General features: G+C 41.5%; 1 protein-coding gene across 3 annotated transcripts in view; it reads right to left on the bottom strand.

Annotated features, from left to right (window-relative positions):
- Positions 1-19065, bottom strand: part of cd276 (CD276 molecule) — a 63176-nt gene that overhangs the window by 24343 nt on the left and 19768 nt on the right. For all 3 annotated transcript variants that reach the window (XM_040129266.1, XM_040129256.1, XM_040129275.1), the window contains exon 4: positions 17755-18051. In XM_040129266.1, the coding sequence (XP_039985200.1) occupies positions 17755-18051 (297 nt within the window). The remainder of the gene's footprint in view (positions 1-17754; positions 18052-19065) is intronic.

Below are 19065 nucleotides of genomic sequence, written 5' to 3'. Positions count from 1 at the left end.
TTGTATGTTAGAAGAATCAATTAGATATAATTCTAAAACCAATTTTGCAGTGAACACCGTTCCACCAGAAATGGAAAGTCCATCTGCATTAAGCTGATGTGATATAATAGAAAATGAAACAAGACAATCATAGTAACAGACCTAAATGCCACACACTAACCAGGGTTCCTGACTTTATTTTCATCCTTCCACACTCAGTGTCAGTTGACTAGTCAGTGTACATAAATCACATAGATAAAGTAGATCTTTTTGTCCTCTAATTTACCACAACATGAAAGCCCGGAGTCATGATGAAATTCTGCACCTTTCAGCACATTTGAAGTATAGTATTTTATGAAATTTGTTTTTATTGGATTGTATATGTTGGATGTGTAGCAGTAAAGCTGCACCTGGTAACATTTGCATTTTGGCTTTGCCCACTGCTTTCCAGCAGTCCTTCCACATTGCTTTACTGTGACATCATGACTCTATAGTCATTTTTTTTATATGTACATTGCAAACATAAAAAATGAGAGCAAGTAAATTGGAGCAGATCACTACTTCCTGCATTCTCTCTAATTTTGAAATTTGGAAGAATATTTTGCCAGTTACAATAATACAAATGAGCTGCTTGTATTCTAATTAATTCATAAAATGTCATTGTCATGTGCTGTGGCCCCAACAAGGGTCACAATCCACAGCGGTCTGAACATGTAGAGGTCACATCTGTGTAATACATTACTGATAGATCCAGTAGGTGGACACAATTATAGAAAAACCCACCCAGTATAATACATCCAATATAACACCTTACTTATAATGTTCAGGTTTTATGGAAACTGTGTCTATGAGGCATTGAGTCAACACAGGGGCAGTTTTAGAAACTATAAAATGGTTTTGCTGTTGTATTATTTACTATCATACTATATATATATTGTGATGTACTATTGTGTCCATCGCTTGCAGCTTTTTTGTTGTTGAGCACTATCAAAGTTCTTTAAAAAATTATATATAGTGAAAAGATACTACTGGTAGTTACAAATGTACCTTCAATAAACATTTGCAACTTTTTTACAGAGGTTATATTGACCACACCTGGAGCATATCCTCTACTGTTGTTTCTTACGCAAACTGGTGTTTCACTATAGGTGTTTCGTGTATCATAGGAAGCCACAGCAGGCTGCTAAAGTAAAAATAGATATTTAATGGGGGCAGGCAAGAGTATGATAAAACACCACCTCCATATGGAGCGTCTAACACAGGGCCCATCACCAGTGAGAAATGAGTCTCCCTTAGTCTCTGGAAGACACTATAGGGGACTCGCAAGGGGCCAGCTTAGGGCTTCAGTGAATGTGAGAGCCAAGATTTGCAGGCATTTTTACAAGCCTGAGTGTTTTCTTTCCTGCACATTTGGAGGAATAAAGTGCTCCTAAGACTCCCTTGCCTGTCATCTTGGTTCTGCAACGTGAAGGCAGTGGAGATCAAAGCTGCTTTCACTCCAACTGTCACCCCAGTTTTACCTGCTTAGAAGGAACCTAGCCTCTTAAGCTGTGACCAAAGGAGAATAATGTCCTTTTACAGAAGGATGGCTTCAAGCTAAAAAGAGCCTCAAGGCTCATTGTAGACAAGCTGGAAAGATGAGGAAGAGGAGAGGAAGAGTCAGTTAGGTTTTTCTTTCATTATCAGGATGAACAACCTGGCCTTATCCTGCCCGGTTGTGAAAATAGAGCAAGAGAGAGGGGTGACCTGTAGAGGAGGAGTGTTGATCACAAAAGAGTGAACTGGACCAGGGGTTAGCCCAGGGGTTGAGCAGCAGCAGGGCCCAGTCCTGCTGGAGGGCCTATACAGCCCTAGAGACCAGAGAGGCACAGCTAGGCCCAGGACTGGAAATAAGCCTATATATCTCTCTAACAATGAGTCACATGGCAGAGATAAAGACATTCATTCAGACAATACAGTAAGGCAGGGTAGAAACAGTAAAGTGAATGAGATATAAAACTCAGTGAGACAAAACAGGAGCTCACACTTAAATCACATTCACACAACACTGGTGAGGTGATTGATGCATACTACCTCAGCGAGTGCAAACAGGCTTGCCGACAGTGGTTATTTAAACTTCTTTATTCGGTTTCTGTGTAGCACTGCCGATCTCACAGGAAAGAGATTGGCAGACACAATAACAACAGTGCTAATGGAAAGAAGATGGCCTTGGTGTCAGAGGACACGGATTAGCCAGAATGAAAAACATGAGCATGAATATTAGCATCACATTCAAGGAATGACTTTGAATTTGTTTCAGCTTCAGTTTCAATTACCAGCCTTTATTATCAACCTCCAAGGTGTCCATCAAAACCTTTAAACCCTCCCCATTCAGCCCCGGCATGAAAAGCTTGTGGCATGCAGGCACAACAGCCATTCTTGCAATATTATTAGGAACACCTCCCCTCTCTGGGAGAGGAGAAGAAGCTTGCTTGTAGAGGAAAACCTTGGCAAACTGAGATGGATGGCGACAGGTTTTTGTCCTGTCAGCATCTTTGCTCTGAGCCTTCTTTCCTCTTTTTGCATTTCAATAAATTGCTTTTCCAGCAAGATGCTACCTCACTGTCTTATCGGCATGCAGAGAGGCAATGCGCTCGTCTCTAAGACAACCTAGCGCCCATTTACTTACACAATTTCTCTGACATTATTGCCCTTCCCTTGACGCCATGGGCTTGTGGCAAACATGAGTGTATGATGTGCGGACGTGCACATTAAAATAGAGTAATGGCTCTGCATTTATAGGAATAAAGTTTCTAACAGCCTGCTTTTTTTCTCAGCAGGAGAACTATAAAAGCCATCTGGTAGTGTTGGGGGCCGTGGTGGAGGGTAAGCAGGAGAGTAAGGTGAATGAAGCAGTGAGTCAGTGAGGTGTGGAGGGATGGGGTAAATGGGTGAGTGACCAAGTGACCTAAGTAGGTGAAAAAACAAGCGGATGGCTGAATTTGTTGGTTCACAAGCAAACAGGCATTGAGCTGGTAACTGTGTGAATGCAGTTACCTAGATAACATTTTAAAAACATTGTAAGCAATGTAGTACAGCTACCGTCAAGTCTATAGACAGACCACTGGGGGCTTTTAGTAGTACATGTGGATGCTGAGCTACTGTTTATATAAAGTATATTATTTTAACCTATGTGCATTTTATTTACACATAAATACACATTATTTAAAAATAACTACTAGACTGTAGCTTGATGCTTCAACATACACATTATGTTTATGTTTATTATTACTAAGACATCACATTACAACATCTACATACAGGGATATGTGACTTCCAGCTGCTTTAGTAATGAAGGGGGACGTCTCTGGATGGCTAACGCCACATAAAGCTTCCAAAAATTTCATAGTGTCATGTACTGCAAACAAATGGGTAAAACAGAATTCACTGAAGTAATCTCAGTGACTGTCAGGAATCTTTTTGTGTATTACCACAGTGCATACAACCAAACCTGCAATGACAGTCACTGATTTGTCTTGGAGGGAGGAAGGGGGAGTTAAGTCACAGACACATTCAAAGGGATGATTTCAAGCCTGACTCAGATATGCCAGGGGCAAGGTTAGAGTGCATTTTCTCATATTTACAGTTGAAGGTAATCCCATACCCAGTAGACTGGCTAATTAACTGAATATACAGCTCAGAGCCAACTGTAAGGCTGTCGTGTTAGCAAGACAGATGTTACATTACAGGCAGAGGGGTGTGAGGATGTGTAATAGGAATATATAAAAACAAGCCTTGGGCAGAGGTGGAATCAACTTCACACCGTAGGAGATTCGTGCCCTGATGTGGATTTGGCAACACCATTTATTCTGGTATGGAATGGATTTTAAATGTCACGTCAAAGTGTACCGCAAGCACCAGCTTACTGCATGTTAACCAGCCAGCATACGCTTCTGTGTTACACTAAAACAAACGCACATTTACATGCTCAGAAAAGGGCGGGTGAAGAAATGGAGTCAGACAGCTGAATAGAGACAGGAACAAACCATGAGGAAACATGTCAGCGAGTATGAGGCATGTTTAAGAATATTCTCCAGCTCTGACACGAGCAGCACTGGCTCTGGTCTAAAAAAGAAAAACCCCAATGCAGACATTGTTGCCAGAATGCCTGTCCTAATGATGAGACAAGTCAGGATTCGTGGTACATAACACAGACTCGAAAATATTTCACCCAAAACAAAATGATTTGTACTGCAGCTGTTGTTTGAAAGTGATGCAAACGACACACACAAAGTGTCAGCTGTGCAGTGTGTGCTCTTAATTTCCACCAGGTATGAAACTCTCCTTCACAACTGCTGTAAACTATATTAATACTTAATTGATCATAACTTTAACGTCAGACAATAAATTGTCACCATCCCCGAGTTTTGTCCTGCATTTGAATCACTTTCTATTGAAATTATGAGGAAAAAATATACCATGATATATGTCATGGTACTACCAACATGAATAAATTTCACGTCAAGCTGCACAGTCCTAGTCTGGGAGTGAGATGAAGGTTGGCGACTATACCGTCTCAAAACAGATCTGGCCACCTCGTCTAGCACCGGTCCAGCTAGCTCTCTCTCAGCATCTCCCATGTCCCTCCCAGCCCCACTGGGGCATCAATTAAAAACTCCTCTGATGTCTAGTAACTGACAGAGACTCCATCACATCCACACACCCCCCTCCACTGAGAGTGGCATTAAGATGTTGGAGGCAGAGTGGGCTATTGATTTTCTTTTTTCTTCTTTTCCTCTGGTCGCTCCATTTCTTCACTGGGCCATCTTTGCAATGCAGGCGGAACTTGGGTGCAATAATCAGTTTACAACATTGTGTTGTCTACATTTTTAATTGGCTTTTAAACAAGAGCTGCCTGTGAGATGCTGAGGATGTGTAGGAGAGAATCACTAGTGACAGCGATCAGTACCAAAACAGACTATCTGGTGGCTTGATAATGCAAAGTGAGGGAGCTAAGAGCAGAGTGACAAGGACAAATAGCTATGAAAGGACTAAAGAGCCATTTAAAACAAAAAGCATGCATTGATCCTGTCAAACAAACCCAGACTTGATTCTACACTTAAGCTTTTTTTGACATATAATCATCTTATAAAGCTGTTGGTCGTGGTGAACGTTAAAGCAAACAGTTACCTACACATCTACATCCAGCAGACACAAAGCAACATTAGCATTCATTTGCGGTTGCGTCCAATACTCACTCTCCTTTTAGCTTTGTTCTTTCTCTCCACCAGCCCCTGGGAGAAATATCTTGCTCTTTAGCTGCTAAATGCCTCACTGCTCACAAGGTAGTTGCTAGCACTGTCAGCCTGCCATTTGGTGCTGGTCAAGAAGCAGTTATCAGAGCTTTTTTTGAAAACAGCTGCCTGTCGCTGCTGGAAATGGGTGGTGAGACTGAACCAAACAGTAGAGCATCAAAACAATGAACTGAAGGACGCTAAAATGCTCCATAGAAATGAGGGTAACTGCATAGTTAGCCGATGATTCTCATGGTTTTTTACTATAAGCAACTCCTTTTACATTACATTTATTCATTTAATCCACTGTTAGTATAAAAATGTTGATTAGTGCAGCTTTAAATTTCATCAGTGCATATATACATGCTGATAGTGGGAAGTTACATTATGTACATGATAAAGTCCATAGATCAAAGTGTAAATGGGGCTCATTACACATAGAATATTTCAATGACACAAACAGTGTCTAATATTCAGTCCCTTTACTGCTGGAAAGCCATGGTAACATGGAGGATGAGCCACAACTCTACTGTGCTTATTTCAGTGGCTCACTGCACCAAGAACAAACTGCAGCTTGAAACTCACTGCAGTTAGTCTGTGAGGTGCACACCTATTGCTCAAACACCTCCCGTGTTGCATCAGTATAGTGTGAAGTGGGTGAGAAATATCGTCCAGCATATGAACTTTAACATGACACTTACCGAACCATCCATTCAAGTGTCCATTTAAGTCAGGAACACACCCATTAGTTGCCCCAGTCTTTCGCATATGCTTTTTGTCTCTTTAGATTGCTATGAATCTGTATGACACAGCTAAATAGCATCGGCACTTAGTATCTAGTGTTCTCTAGTTATAAAATTGTCTTATCTCTTGTAAAACATTTTACAGTCACTGTTGATTCTGTCTAACATCTTCTAGTTAGACTTAGACTTCTAGCCATAGTTGAAATCCACAGGAACAATTGCTGCTTACATGATAACATCTCTGAATACAAAATGAGAGGATATAGGCTGAGCCCTATAACACAAAGCAATGCAAGTTCTCTCCAAAACATTAAAGAACTGCCTGGACCTCTTCAAAGAGCACAAGTTCTTAGTATGCTTCTCCCACTGCAGCATCACTAGGAGAATATATAATGACAGATTTTTTTAAAAGACATGTCTCTGTATGTCTTTGCCTAGGGCTCTCATTATAAAACAGCATTTCTCATTTTCCTCTGCTGCAGTCTTTGGTGGTTACTGGAGAGACAGATGAATATTCTCAAAGCACTCAAGCTAGGCTGGGCTCACACTTTGGAGCAGGTCAGCTCATTCCTGTTAGCCGTTCATCTCGAGAAAAAAAGCAAACGTCTTTACATGATTATTTGCTTAGTTTGGATGCAAATAAATATAAAGGCTGTTGAAAACACACAGATGCTGCTTTCAGAGGTCAGGTTCCGCTACTAAATAACGCCCCTGGTGCTAGCGAGGACACGGTGTCTTATTTGAGGACATTTCTAAGGGCAGAGCCCTATCAACGTGAGGCTTTGAAGTTTTTCATCACTCATCACCTGTGCTCAAAGAAACAACTGTGTATTAATTTATTCCAAGCGTTTTTAAGAAGGCGAGGTGCTTGTTGTTGGAAAAAGACAGGACAGGTGGGAGGAGAATGGCTAGCTTAAACAAAGAAAAGTAAAAAGCAAAACACAAATATGGTTCATACCATTCAAAACCCCATTTCACTATTTTTGATTTAAACGGGCTCATTAGTAGCCTTGTACTATATTTGTCCATATAGCTTTGTTTCACACTGACTTTTTTGCAATCACTTAACTCACTGCTAGCTTAAATAAATGGCTGCAGTCTGCAAGCTAGCAGTAAGTTCCATTGTCAGAGCAAATGATTAAAGAAGATATTTCAAAGATTTTTGGCTTTTAAACATCTTTACCATGTCCATTGAGGGCTCAATTGGATCAATACATCCAGCTTCTCTTTAGTCAATTATTGAGTTTAAAACAAATAGCAGTTTCTTGACTGTGCTTTTGATTGACTATGCTTGAAGTTCTTGTAAAATACCTTATAACCCAAAGTCACCACTCAAACTGGTAAGGATATAATTATTTATTGCTGAAACTACATTAAAATCTAACCTTTATGGCACATTTACACAATTTCTTTATTGCAGTCATTTTACAAAAGCAAAAACCTACTTGGGGCTGTGCTGTGCAGTTCCTTTAGAAGAGTCCTTAACAATGCCTCTAAGCTGTTCCAAAATCACTGTCAAGTACAGCCTCTCATGGCTTATTGCTTAAATATACTTTGTCTCCTTGCAGGCCTTTTAAAATACGATATCTTGGACAGACTGCAAAAAATGACAGTCTCTCTCTCAGTGGTATATAGCTAATCACAGTCTCACAACTTGTGTGTAGCAAAGTTATTTAACCTGTGAAAATGCTCAGCTGTGGTCTGAGAGAGGAGTCAGGGACTATATGTTCATACCAATGTACCACAAGGGTAGCACTTTCCACAAAACTAATACATTATGACTAAAATACGGCTAGTTAATGCACAAATAATGGCATTTATCTTCACATTTACTCTAAGTTCAAGTCAACACCGAGGGCTTAGAGCCATTTAAGTATGTGTCTGATAAAGTCTAAGGGAGTCTTACACTGATAAAAAAAATTGTAATTTGTGCCAAAAGTGCTTGTTATGCCTTTCTGGCTGCAAGCCTTGAGTAGATATATACAGAAAAAAAGCAAAAGGAAAGCTGTAGAGAGAGATGAAAGAATAAAAAAAATGTGAAAAAACAGAATTTTTTAATTTTTTGGAAAGTTTACATGGCAGAGAACAATCCACAGGGCTGCAGGCTACTGTTTAGCTGTCCTTGTGCAAGGCATTAACCCTTAAGAGTCTCTTGTGAAGATGCTCAGTGACTGGCAGAACGAGACTCTCTGGCTATTCCCAGGTGGGAGAATGTGAACCAGGCCACTGCTATAAACAGCATGCATGCTAAGCAAGTATTTTCTGGGTAAATAAAAACAAAACTGACTCTTTCACTTGGGCCATGACATTGGGACAATATTCTTCAAATAGAAATACTGATGCCTGGAAAACCAGAGTCACGACTTTACAATATGTGTCCAATTTCAGTGTCCGAACTACTTCAAAACACTGAGACACAATTAAGTGAGTCACATTTACTCAATGTGTGCAATACATACTATACACTCGGCTTAATACCATGCATACTACAGTGTGGATGATCATTACCTCTCCCAGCAATTAGTTCCTGACACTCTGTATTGTGCGTTTTTTAGTTACACAATAGACCCCTAAAGGCCTTAGTGCAGATAAATGACAGCGAGACCTTGAAGCAAATGTAAAATTTAGTTTGTCCTCTTTTCTTCCCTTTTCATCATATTTTGACATGACTATGGTGCACATTGCTGTTGTCTTTGAAGCTGTCTGCCCTTGCTTTAAAATTTTTGATAAATAAGAAAGTACTGGGAGAAACATTATTTAAGACTTTTTTGTAGAATCAATGGCAGATTTACAATGTACAGGATTACAACTTGAATCCTATTTTACTCTGTAACCTTGACAGCTTCTTTCCCTGCTTTGGAGTACCGGCACTAATTCTTCTCGTGGTACACAATACAAAACAGGACACACTTACTTTCATCTCTGGATGTAAGTCATCACTCTGCTGAGGCAGCACATATTTCAAACCTATAACCATTTACATCATCGCACCCACAATGTCATCACATTATGTCACGTGGCTTTATTGAGATGCAGTGAAATATTGAAATCCAAGGACATCGGTCGCCAGCCTGCCTGGTTTGTTATTTAGCAGATGTATACATAACCTACAACGAAACACTGAATTTGTGGGATCCTGAATGAGAAATATCATTGAAAATGAGACTCCCATTTAAGAGTATACAGTACGCAGTGTAAAAAATGTGTAATATATGTGTGGTGTTAATTTAATACATCTGGACTGTTCTCTCCTTCTCCATAAGACATAACAAGGTTTCTATCCCTAATGCTTTGCTGACTATGGATGTTAAATGGTATTTACAATGTATTCAAGGAATACTTCGACATTTTGGGAAAGATGCTTATTTGCCCAATTGCCAAGAAAATTGATTGCATTCTCATTTCTGTCTGGTTAAAATAGGATCACAGGTAGTTAGCTTCAGTTCCTACCAGCACAAAATATAACATGTTAAGTAGTGAGATTTAGATGTGCTTTTAGGCAGATTTTGTTAGCTTAAGGCAAAGCCAGACTAGCTATTTCATCCTGTTTCCAGTCTTTGTGCTAACCAGCTGCTGGTTGTAACCTTATTGTATATTTAACGGACAGATATTAGAGTCTTATTGATCCTCTTCTTTAACTCTTTGACAGAAAGAAAATAAGCTAATTTCCCAAAATGTCAAATTATTCCTTTAGATAATACTTAGTGTATCAGCAAACCTATTAAATTGGTTCCATTTCTACTCCCTTTCCAAACATCTGTCTTCAGCTTGGTTGAACTGAATTTCTTGGTTCCACAACATAGCCATAGTACTCTTACTAGTATAACCCTGTTTGGATTGCTTAACCCCTTTACCAACCACATGAGGAAAATGACCCAACATTACAAATGGCATCACTCTTCATCTGGTAGAATAAGTGGCTGAAAGCATCGGGAGAGATACATTATAGATATGACAGACTCTTGCGGTGTGGGTCACTGAGCTGTCTCTGCCGTTGACAGAGATTTGCACTTACTGCGGCAACACACACGAGGAGGGCAAGTGATGAAATTAAACACAGTTGACAATATTAATAAGGTAAGAGGAGTGAGTTTGTTTCCTCGTGGCCAGTTTGTCTGTAATGAGCTCTGGGGAGACAGGCGTGGCTACAGAGTCCAAGTCTGCTGGGAGATATTAATGCAACCTGAAGGGGTTGTGAGTCATCGCATGCTGCTGTCCCTTCAGACTGGTATCATAGGGAGTAAGACTGCAGCATGGCTTAATCACAGTCATTAATGTGATATTTGACACTGGGGTTGAAATAAAGGGCTCTGTAATACGTGCGTTTCTTATCACAAGGTGAGTCAGTGAGTGCTTACGTATTTTCAAGTCAAGCTGTCAGCACAGAGGGAGGTGAGCGGGTTGAGCACTACACCCGCTCAAAACTCCTCTCCTCTGGGACACAGCCACACTCACTCCGTTCTTAACTTCCATTTCACACTTGGTAATCAATTACTGGTCTCTAGAGCTATCGAAGAAAAGAGCCACCTATTCCGAGGAATAAGCTAAATCTCTCAACGCCTCCTAATTGAAAACACATTATAGCGCTAGACAATGCTCTTTGTGTGTAGTCAGCCACTAATTTGGACTGTTTGCATGCACAGAACAAAGCAATTTACTGAGGTTGCAAACAGCTTTTGCAGGACAATAATTCATGGTGTTATCAGGTGCAGAGTTTAAACACCAAATAAACGGGCTGAATAATTAAATAACCAAACTTTGATGGCGTGCCCAGCCATTTGTTGGTGGCTATTCTCCCAGTGACTCTGAAAAGCTGAAACTAATATGATTTCATATCGTGAAGCCAAGACTGATGCCAGACCTCCCGAAACCAATCCCTCTTACAGGATTTAGAGGGAGCTGTGTGAAATGTACACTGCAGGGCCCCATCGGTCCCAATGATAGTCCTTGCTGTGAGTCCAAATCAAAATGAACCCGATCAATAATAAAAGAGGGCTTTTGTGCATTTACTGCCATCATAAATACAGTGTCCTGAAAAGGAAAGCTAGGGAGGACAGAGAGAGACAGGTTTCTACCCAGCCAGGGACAGACATAAAGATGTCAGACTGCTGTTTGTGGGAAAGTGGCAGAGTGGGAAGATCATGCTGCCATGATATGATGGTTTTGGAGCAAGGATAGACACTGTTTTTGATCACACCCATGCTGACACACAGTAGACAGGAATAATCTCAAAGTGTATGCATGTAGACAAACACAAAAACAAAACTTGGGCATTCATGCTCACATGTATGTACTCTGCACGACACAAACAGATTGATGACCATTTCTTGAAGAACAAACGTACGGTAAAGATGAATACTCATTGTCCAGGAGGAAATACTATATCAATGTAGCTTTTAATTGTGGCAAAGAAAAGTATTTTGATACTCGAACAAAAACGCTTAAACTTTTTTTCAGAACTTAAATGCCAAAAAGTCAAGATGGCAGAGTGGAGACTAGAATAAAGGGAGAATAAATCCTAGCACAAAAGAAAGGAGCCCATATTGTCTTTCTGACTGTACCGTTTTAAAAGAGCAGCACACAGACCAGAGACTGCCCACAACTGAATCCAACCCAACAATCCCTCAGAGCTGCTAACAGTAAGACTGGGAGCATGACAAATAACTTCGCCCAAGCCATAATAGAGGGATAAAATTTCCTATACCGAAGGCCCAGAAGAGACCGTTCAAATGTCTTAGAGTACTGACAGCGGCAAGTGGCCCGAGTTAATAATCCTGATAGGAATTAATGTGCTTACAATGGCGCCATTGCTGCCTACCTGAATTTATTTTAGATTGCCTACATTACTTCATCTGTCTATCCGGTTGTTTTCCCTGGCTGGGTTCCTGATAAGACAGAGCATGCGTTCAGCAAGAGAAAGAAAGCCTGTTTGTGCACTGGACACTAATTAATACAGTGCTCCATTGGGACAGTTGCCTGCTTGCTGCTCTACTGACAACAAATTCATTTATAGTGCTGTTTTCTGCTTCTCCGAAGGCTCTGTTAATTGCATTTAAATTAGTCCTCATTCAGTAGAAAACAAGGACAGACACCGTGGTATGTTATAGAAGCTGGAAGCAAAAACATGATTTTGGACAACATATTAAGCCAAAGTGGATTGACGGGGCGTTTGATAGAAGATCGTACCAAGGAAAGGCACAAACATGCTTGTAAAATATTTCAGGAATAATTGTAATTACTGCAATTTCACCACAGCAGTTGCACTAATGAGAGAACCTTTGAACCAGTAGATCTCTGCATTTTTCTGTTTGGCCCTTTGGCAACGCTAGCACAGAAATACTTTTTCTCTGATTTAAGACACAAAAATGTTCCAAACTGCCACACGATATTTTCAAAAATTATGTTGAAAAAACATAGTATGAGAGACATTATTCAGAAAAAAACACTCACGGAGGGGCTCCTTAGAAACAATACTGGGATGAGCACGGTGCGGCAGGTAGCTATTTGGATGGCAACGTGCTGTCAGGATCAAGCTCTTAAGACATAATAACATAGTCAAGTGAAACGGGCAAGAAACAATCGGGCACACATCTAATGAAGAAAAAAAACTGCGTAATGAATAACTTAATGCTCTCAAGCAGACCACCTACCATTAGCATCTGTGTTAGATTCCATCTCCAAGATAAAGGTCAATGTTTATATAGCAATTAAAGATGTTTTTTAACCTTGATTTATCCAGTGAAGGTTGGTTTAGCGTGCATGTGCTTCACAATCATGCAGTAACAAACATTCCCCTTGGGGAAATATGCCCCACAAAAACAGTGTTGTACCTCAAGTAGAATAAGTCAGCTCAGTAAAGGCTCTCTGAAGGAAACTGGAAGGATCTGACTTTAAAATGGAGGAAATATGTGAGTGAATGTGGTCTAGAAGACATGGGTGAAAAGTTCAGTGTATATCTCAGCAATTATGTTTATTCCTGCACAGGGAATAAACATGGAATAAGCGACTATGTGTATTCCTGCACGGGGGCCTTACATGAAGTTGACTGAGTTGGGCAATCCTTCAGAGAGTGTGGACTCACAGGAGCTTAATACTAGCAAAGAAGGGCGAGGTGAGTGTCCATGACAGCCGGTTGAAAAAGTATTTGACAAAAAAGGGCATACTGTTGTTTATGCCAGAAAATAAAACCATGCCCAGCCAATTTCATTCTGTCATGCCGCTAACAGGCAAGGAAAAAAAAAAAAAAAAAAAAACACCTGCAGTTTAGACCTTCAGATGAAGACACTTAATTGTTGCCATCTATGGGCAAAGAAAGTAATTGCTTCTGCAGTGCTGACAATGTTTTTCTCCTGATTTCCTGTGTGTGTTTGTTTGAAGTTTTACTTTATATTTCAAATTTGCAAAATGTAAGGGATTTGTTAACGGGAATATATTTTCTGCTAAATACCGGGAAGAATACAGAGTTTAAAATTTTCTGAGTGTCCTTATGTGTCCCTTGTCCATATTGTCCATAGCCATGAAGAGATCACTTCCCAACATAAGCATGTGAGTATTGTTTTAAAGGGGAACTCCACTGATTTAACATGTGAAAGTCTGTTTACAGGCTTTGTAAAGTGTGAAGAGCTGTGTGAAGTCTGATAAATTGCTCCAAGTTTGAAAAAGAAAAAAAATCTGGGGATGTGGAGTCAGAAAGAATTGAGTTCACCAGACCTCTGTAGTCTGCACCTCATCTCTGCTTGAGGCTAGTGGCTAGAGGCTACGTTAGCCGCTACAAGCCTAAGAACTCCAAATCTCTGACAAAACTTTTGCCAGTCTAGTTGCATTGTGGGTAGTGTGGGAGCCACGTCTTGACAATTAAGAATAATGCATAGAATAAAAAAGTACTTCTCTATTAATTCAATTAAATTAATTTAATTTTTCCTATGTCCTAGCTAACATTTGGTCTTGTGGACTAACAAATACAGACATGAATACACATTAACAGTCAAATTTCATAACTAAAGGCGTTTTGGACTTTCTAAAACTTTTATTCACCTGCATGTCTTTGGAATGTGTGAGGAAGTAATGAGCATGCGCAGGATGCCCACACAAACGTGGAGAAAGCCTGCCTACGCCACACAGGCTGAGATTGGGAAGCGAATCTGGGATCCTCTTACTGTGAAGCAACAGTGCTAACCACTGAGCCACTGTGCTAGCCAGTGAAAGCTAGAGAATGCCAGCTAGATAGTAAAATTCAGCAGAAAGTATTCTACACCACGTGGGGTGATCTCCCTCCCCGTCAGAGAGTTCATCTCCGGCCTGTCAGGCCGTAGTGCCACAACTCTGAGCTCAGCAAACGTTTTCGTGTCCATCTTGCTTCCTGTCATCCACTTCTCACCCCCCTAACCCTATCTCCCTAGCTCCCTCTCTCTATCTTCCTGCTTCATCTCTCTATCTCCTTCTTTTCCCCACTCTATCTATCTCCATCTGCACACTGTTCACTGTAAATGCTGTGCCAGCAGAGTGATGCCGGGGAAATGGCGCCATCCTCACTGAGAGAGCAAGCAGAAGGAGTGGGGGTGGTGCTGGAGGGGGTGTTTCAGTGACAGGCCCTGAAAGCCAGCCATCAGACAACACACTGCAATCTCACAGCTCCAATAGATGGGATACATAGCTAAAGCTCCACATTCAGAAAAGGATCAGTAAAAAAATGATAGGATATTGAATCTTGATCCCCCAAAACTCCAAAAACATTATTCTTTTTGAGGCGAACAAAGTGGTCGGAATAGGCTGGGAGTGTGAGACGGTGCAAGCCATCAAGCCAGGCGGAGGGGGAGGGCGGGGGTTTGGGGGGACAAGCAAACTGGCAAAGCAAGCAGACAGGCTACGGTTCATTTGAGGACTGAAGCTGCTCCTTTCCATCATTCGACTGTTCATTAATACCAGCTGTTCCTATGGGTCTCCCCACAACTAAGCCTTGCTGCACTCTGCAAAATCTATCAATATCCCAGCAACACAAACACACTGCCTATTCCAGAGCTCGGCTGAAAAACAGACCAGCACGCCGCAGGGCTTGTTCACCTCTGAGATGCCTGATAATAGTGAACATGTGCTGCGTGCATATTACTGTTGACAATCGGGATGTTTCTGGTGTGGTAGTTAAACTGGTGGTGACTATAAAAGACGTTAGATTAACATGGATGACTTAAAACAGACTTTCAGACTGCAGCTCATGCCAGCCCACATAGTGTTCTGCTCAGTGTGGGTAAAGGGTTCATTTTCTCAAAATTAACCTTGTCAAACTCCTGTTCTGCCTGGGGGAGATTTGTATTACTATTGTAATTTTTCAATCAGAGATTGGGGAGACTGTGAAATTTGAACATGCTTGTTCACTCTATGCACCCCCCTAGCCCCCCCCCCATCTCTCTCTCTCTCTCTTTTCTTACTCTCCTATTTCTTAGTCTGTTTTTTTCCCACTCTCATAGTCCATTTAGAATTTTAAGCAGATTTCACCCATTCTTATAATAGGATTCTCCACTGCTTGAGTGTGGTGTGCGGTGTGTATACAGCAAGCGTGTTCGCTGTATCAACTCAAGCTCGGCACACTCCACACTCTGCTACTCCAGCAGAAGAGTTCTGCTAGGTCAAAATTAATTACAAAAACTGTTAAGCACGCACCAGCTGTTGTAAACAAATGCAAATACATTTTCATTTCAAACAAGCCTCCTTGTATCGCGGCACACAAAATACTGTAAACCCTCTGTGTGTTTACCACCAACTTGGGTCATCATCAAGCTGTGCTGGTACTCCTACTGAGAAATTACCCTTTTTCATGTACAACCACTTGCTGAAAATCACGATCGCCACTGTTTTATTTAGTATTTTTCTCAGTTAATTTGTGGATTTGCTTCTTTTGCTGTCTCTCATTGCTCTTGCCAAACCTCTTTTTTTCAGTCTGTTTTGCACTTTGGTTTTTTTCTTTGACTGGGTCTGTTCAGATCGGTTCCTTTATTTTTTATTGAGTTTGGGAAACAGCAGGACCATGACACTGACTAAAGAAAATGACAATCAAAGCCTATAAAACAGCTCAAATATTGTATTTAATCCTTCCAGTGTCCTCCTCCTTTAACTCTTGTTGTTGAACAGATATGTAAGCAAAGGTTCATCTGGGTGGGCTTGTGCTGCCCAATTTTGTGCAAGTGCGACCTATTTAAATAAAAGAAGAACGAATGAAATTTATTGATAACAAAGTGTTAACTCAAATGGCACCAGCAGAGAGCACTCGCTCAGCTAGGTGAGGTCTCAATTCAAACTCAAAAGAGGATTGACGATGATGACGCTAACTAACAGTCCACAAACTATCTCTATACTGATGGCGAATCACCACCACTTTTGAAATGTTAAAATATTTACATTCACATCAGGGAACTAACCTGTAGAGGTAAAAGCTTTGGCTTAAAATGTGCGGTTTTAAACTCAGTTGGACTGAAGAAAAGAAAAGGAAAAAACTGAAACGTCATTGTTGCTCTTTCACATTGCCTTCCTTGGAAAAAGATAAAAATGCGTGACAACCTAAATCACCAATCCAGACAACTTAATCAAATTTTTTTTCAAAATGAGAGTCTCATTTGTAGAGGGGAAATAGAGGAGACAAAAAAACTAACATTGAAGGTAATAAAACGATCATATCTGTTTTAACCAAAACTGAAATAGAGCATCAATCCAGCATAGGGAGAAGGGTAATAGCAGACACAGATTACTTTAACACTGTTACCTCACAGTCGTATTTCATTCTCACCATGTGTTTTATACCTTTCCACTCCCCCAGTGGTCCGTCTGAACAGTTGTCTGTGCTGTTTTGAAAGTGGCCAACCAAACCGTTAGCAAAGCCACCCTCCCTCAGCTGTCCAGCAAGCCTGCCCTGCCAATCGGCCATCCTGTTTCCAGACAGCACAGTCATTTCCCAGCCCAGTGGAGCAGCACTCCCTGACCTCTGCCTCGACCTCTGCCTCAACAGCCCCAGCTCCAGCACCAGCTCCAGCCCAGAGAGCAGGCTTGGGCCACCTCTACTTATTTATGAGCCATTTTACACAGTGCTGCTCCCATTAGAGACCCAGCCCTGGCCCACCTTATCCGGCACTTTCCTTGCACTTAACACATAGAGTACACCAGAAGGGCCAGGGGGACATGGGTGGGGGTTGGGTTGAGGGGACCATTAGACCTATCACATAGGTACTGTCACACACCCAGCTCAAGATTACATCAAACAATCATCAGACAAATATGTCAATCTACTTCTTGGTTAGCAAATAGACCCATCACTCCATCTTGCACGACCTTTTATTTCTATACTGCCATTTCAAATGTATCATGAACAGCTATTTGACTATCTTCAGGGAAATAATCACCCACTGATCTCATTTAACGATGCACAAGAACTGATGAGGTTATGCTTATTTGACCGTAATTGGACATCTCTTTATTTCTCAGTCCTTTCTTTGGAGCTGAACTGTTACTCTAAGCAGGAAGACGGAGAAAAAAGTGGAGTCTCTACAGAATAAAATTCAAATGACAGATTGATTCACGAAATCATGCAAGATATTAATGAGAAACTCTGCGTATGCGTGACTGAAAACAAGATTAGTCTGTGTTGGTAACATTCAAACACTGCAGGAAGCCAGAGAATATTAGCTTGTTTACTTTGCACTAGAACGGAGGTGACAACATTGACTGAAAGACCTAGAAGCTATTTATAAAGGGAGATGAAGACCCACACCCACCTGTGATTGTGACAAAGGCGAAGCCCTCCTCCCCCAGTAGTGGGCTGATCAGTCGGCAGCTGTAGGTACTATTGGGCTCCAGCATGACTGTCAGCACGCTGGTCAGGGTGAACAGCCCTTCCTCATTGGCCACCACTGAAGTGGTGATATTGTCGGTCAGGTTGCGGCCGCCCCCATCCTGCCATATGACGTCAGCCTCAGGAAAACCACCGTAGGCCACGCAAGTCAGGGCCAACTTATCACCTGGCCGCAGGTTGGATTCAGGCTCCAAAGTCACCACAGGCTTGGAGTAGGGGGCTGGGAGAAAGAGGAGTTTTGCACAGAAAGAGATCGGGGGGGGCGGTTGAGGAAGGGGAGAAGGTAGGGGAGCAGCAGAAACATACTGAATTTAGTGAGATTCTCTGCAGCAAGAGTTACCCTGTTAACTGTTTGAGATGATTCACATTAAATTCTTAATTATATTTAGGGAACTTAGATTAACACAGTGCTTACGATCCCACAGACATAGACAGCATCTGTGGCACATCCTAACGCTGCTCCCTGTAGACAGCCAAAGCACTGAGCCACTCCCAGAAAGGAAACATGGGGCTAGCTGGGAGGCAGAGGTGGGCAGGCCTGGGAGAAAACTGGCAAGCTCAGAGATTTGGGACAACTCAGCCTATGGCATGGAAAAGAGTGTGGTGGAGGTGAGTGGTGAATTGTCAGCCGAGGCCGACAACACGCTCCTCCAATCCCTGGGGCTAGAACACGAGTACAGAGGTGGCAGAGAAAGAAGCTGCTGCATTCCCCGAAACAACCACCGCACAGCAGACAATGGGGTGGGGCTGAGGGCGAGATGAAATAAGTTTGTCTGAGCTGATTTTTGAAAAGTGGACTCTCAACACAAAGAGAGATTTAGCGTGGTATGCACTAACTTCCCCAGCTGTCCATTTGACTGACGGGCAGATTTCCATTGAGGGCTCTTTTCATTTTCTTCCAGCACAACGTGAAGGAAATCTACAATCTTAACTGTAAAAGCTGGCTAAAAATAGAACATCTATAAATCCAATGCATAAAATGGAGCCAATTTGTCACTGTTGTAGATATTGTTTTCCCTCTCCCAGGCCAGGAGAAAAAAAATGTTATTCATTAACACCGCCTAATGCACATCCATCCTTGGAGGATACAGAAACAATCTCGCAACAGATATAGAAATGTGAGAAGGAAGGAAAGGCACACAGTGTCATTATAAATAAATAAAAGGCTCTCAGCTGTGAAGGTGGTCGATGTAGTCACACAGCAGAGAAGATGTTAGTGATGGCTGATTGACCG

This window comes from Xiphias gladius, chromosome 1, assembly GCF_016859285.1.
Source record: "Xiphias gladius isolate SHS-SW01 ecotype Sanya breed wild chromosome 1, ASM1685928v1, whole genome shotgun sequence".
Taxonomy (NCBI): domain Eukaryota; kingdom Metazoa; phylum Chordata; class Actinopteri; order Istiophoriformes; family Xiphiidae; genus Xiphias; species Xiphias gladius.
This window is presented reverse-complemented; position numbering and strand designations above follow the sequence as displayed.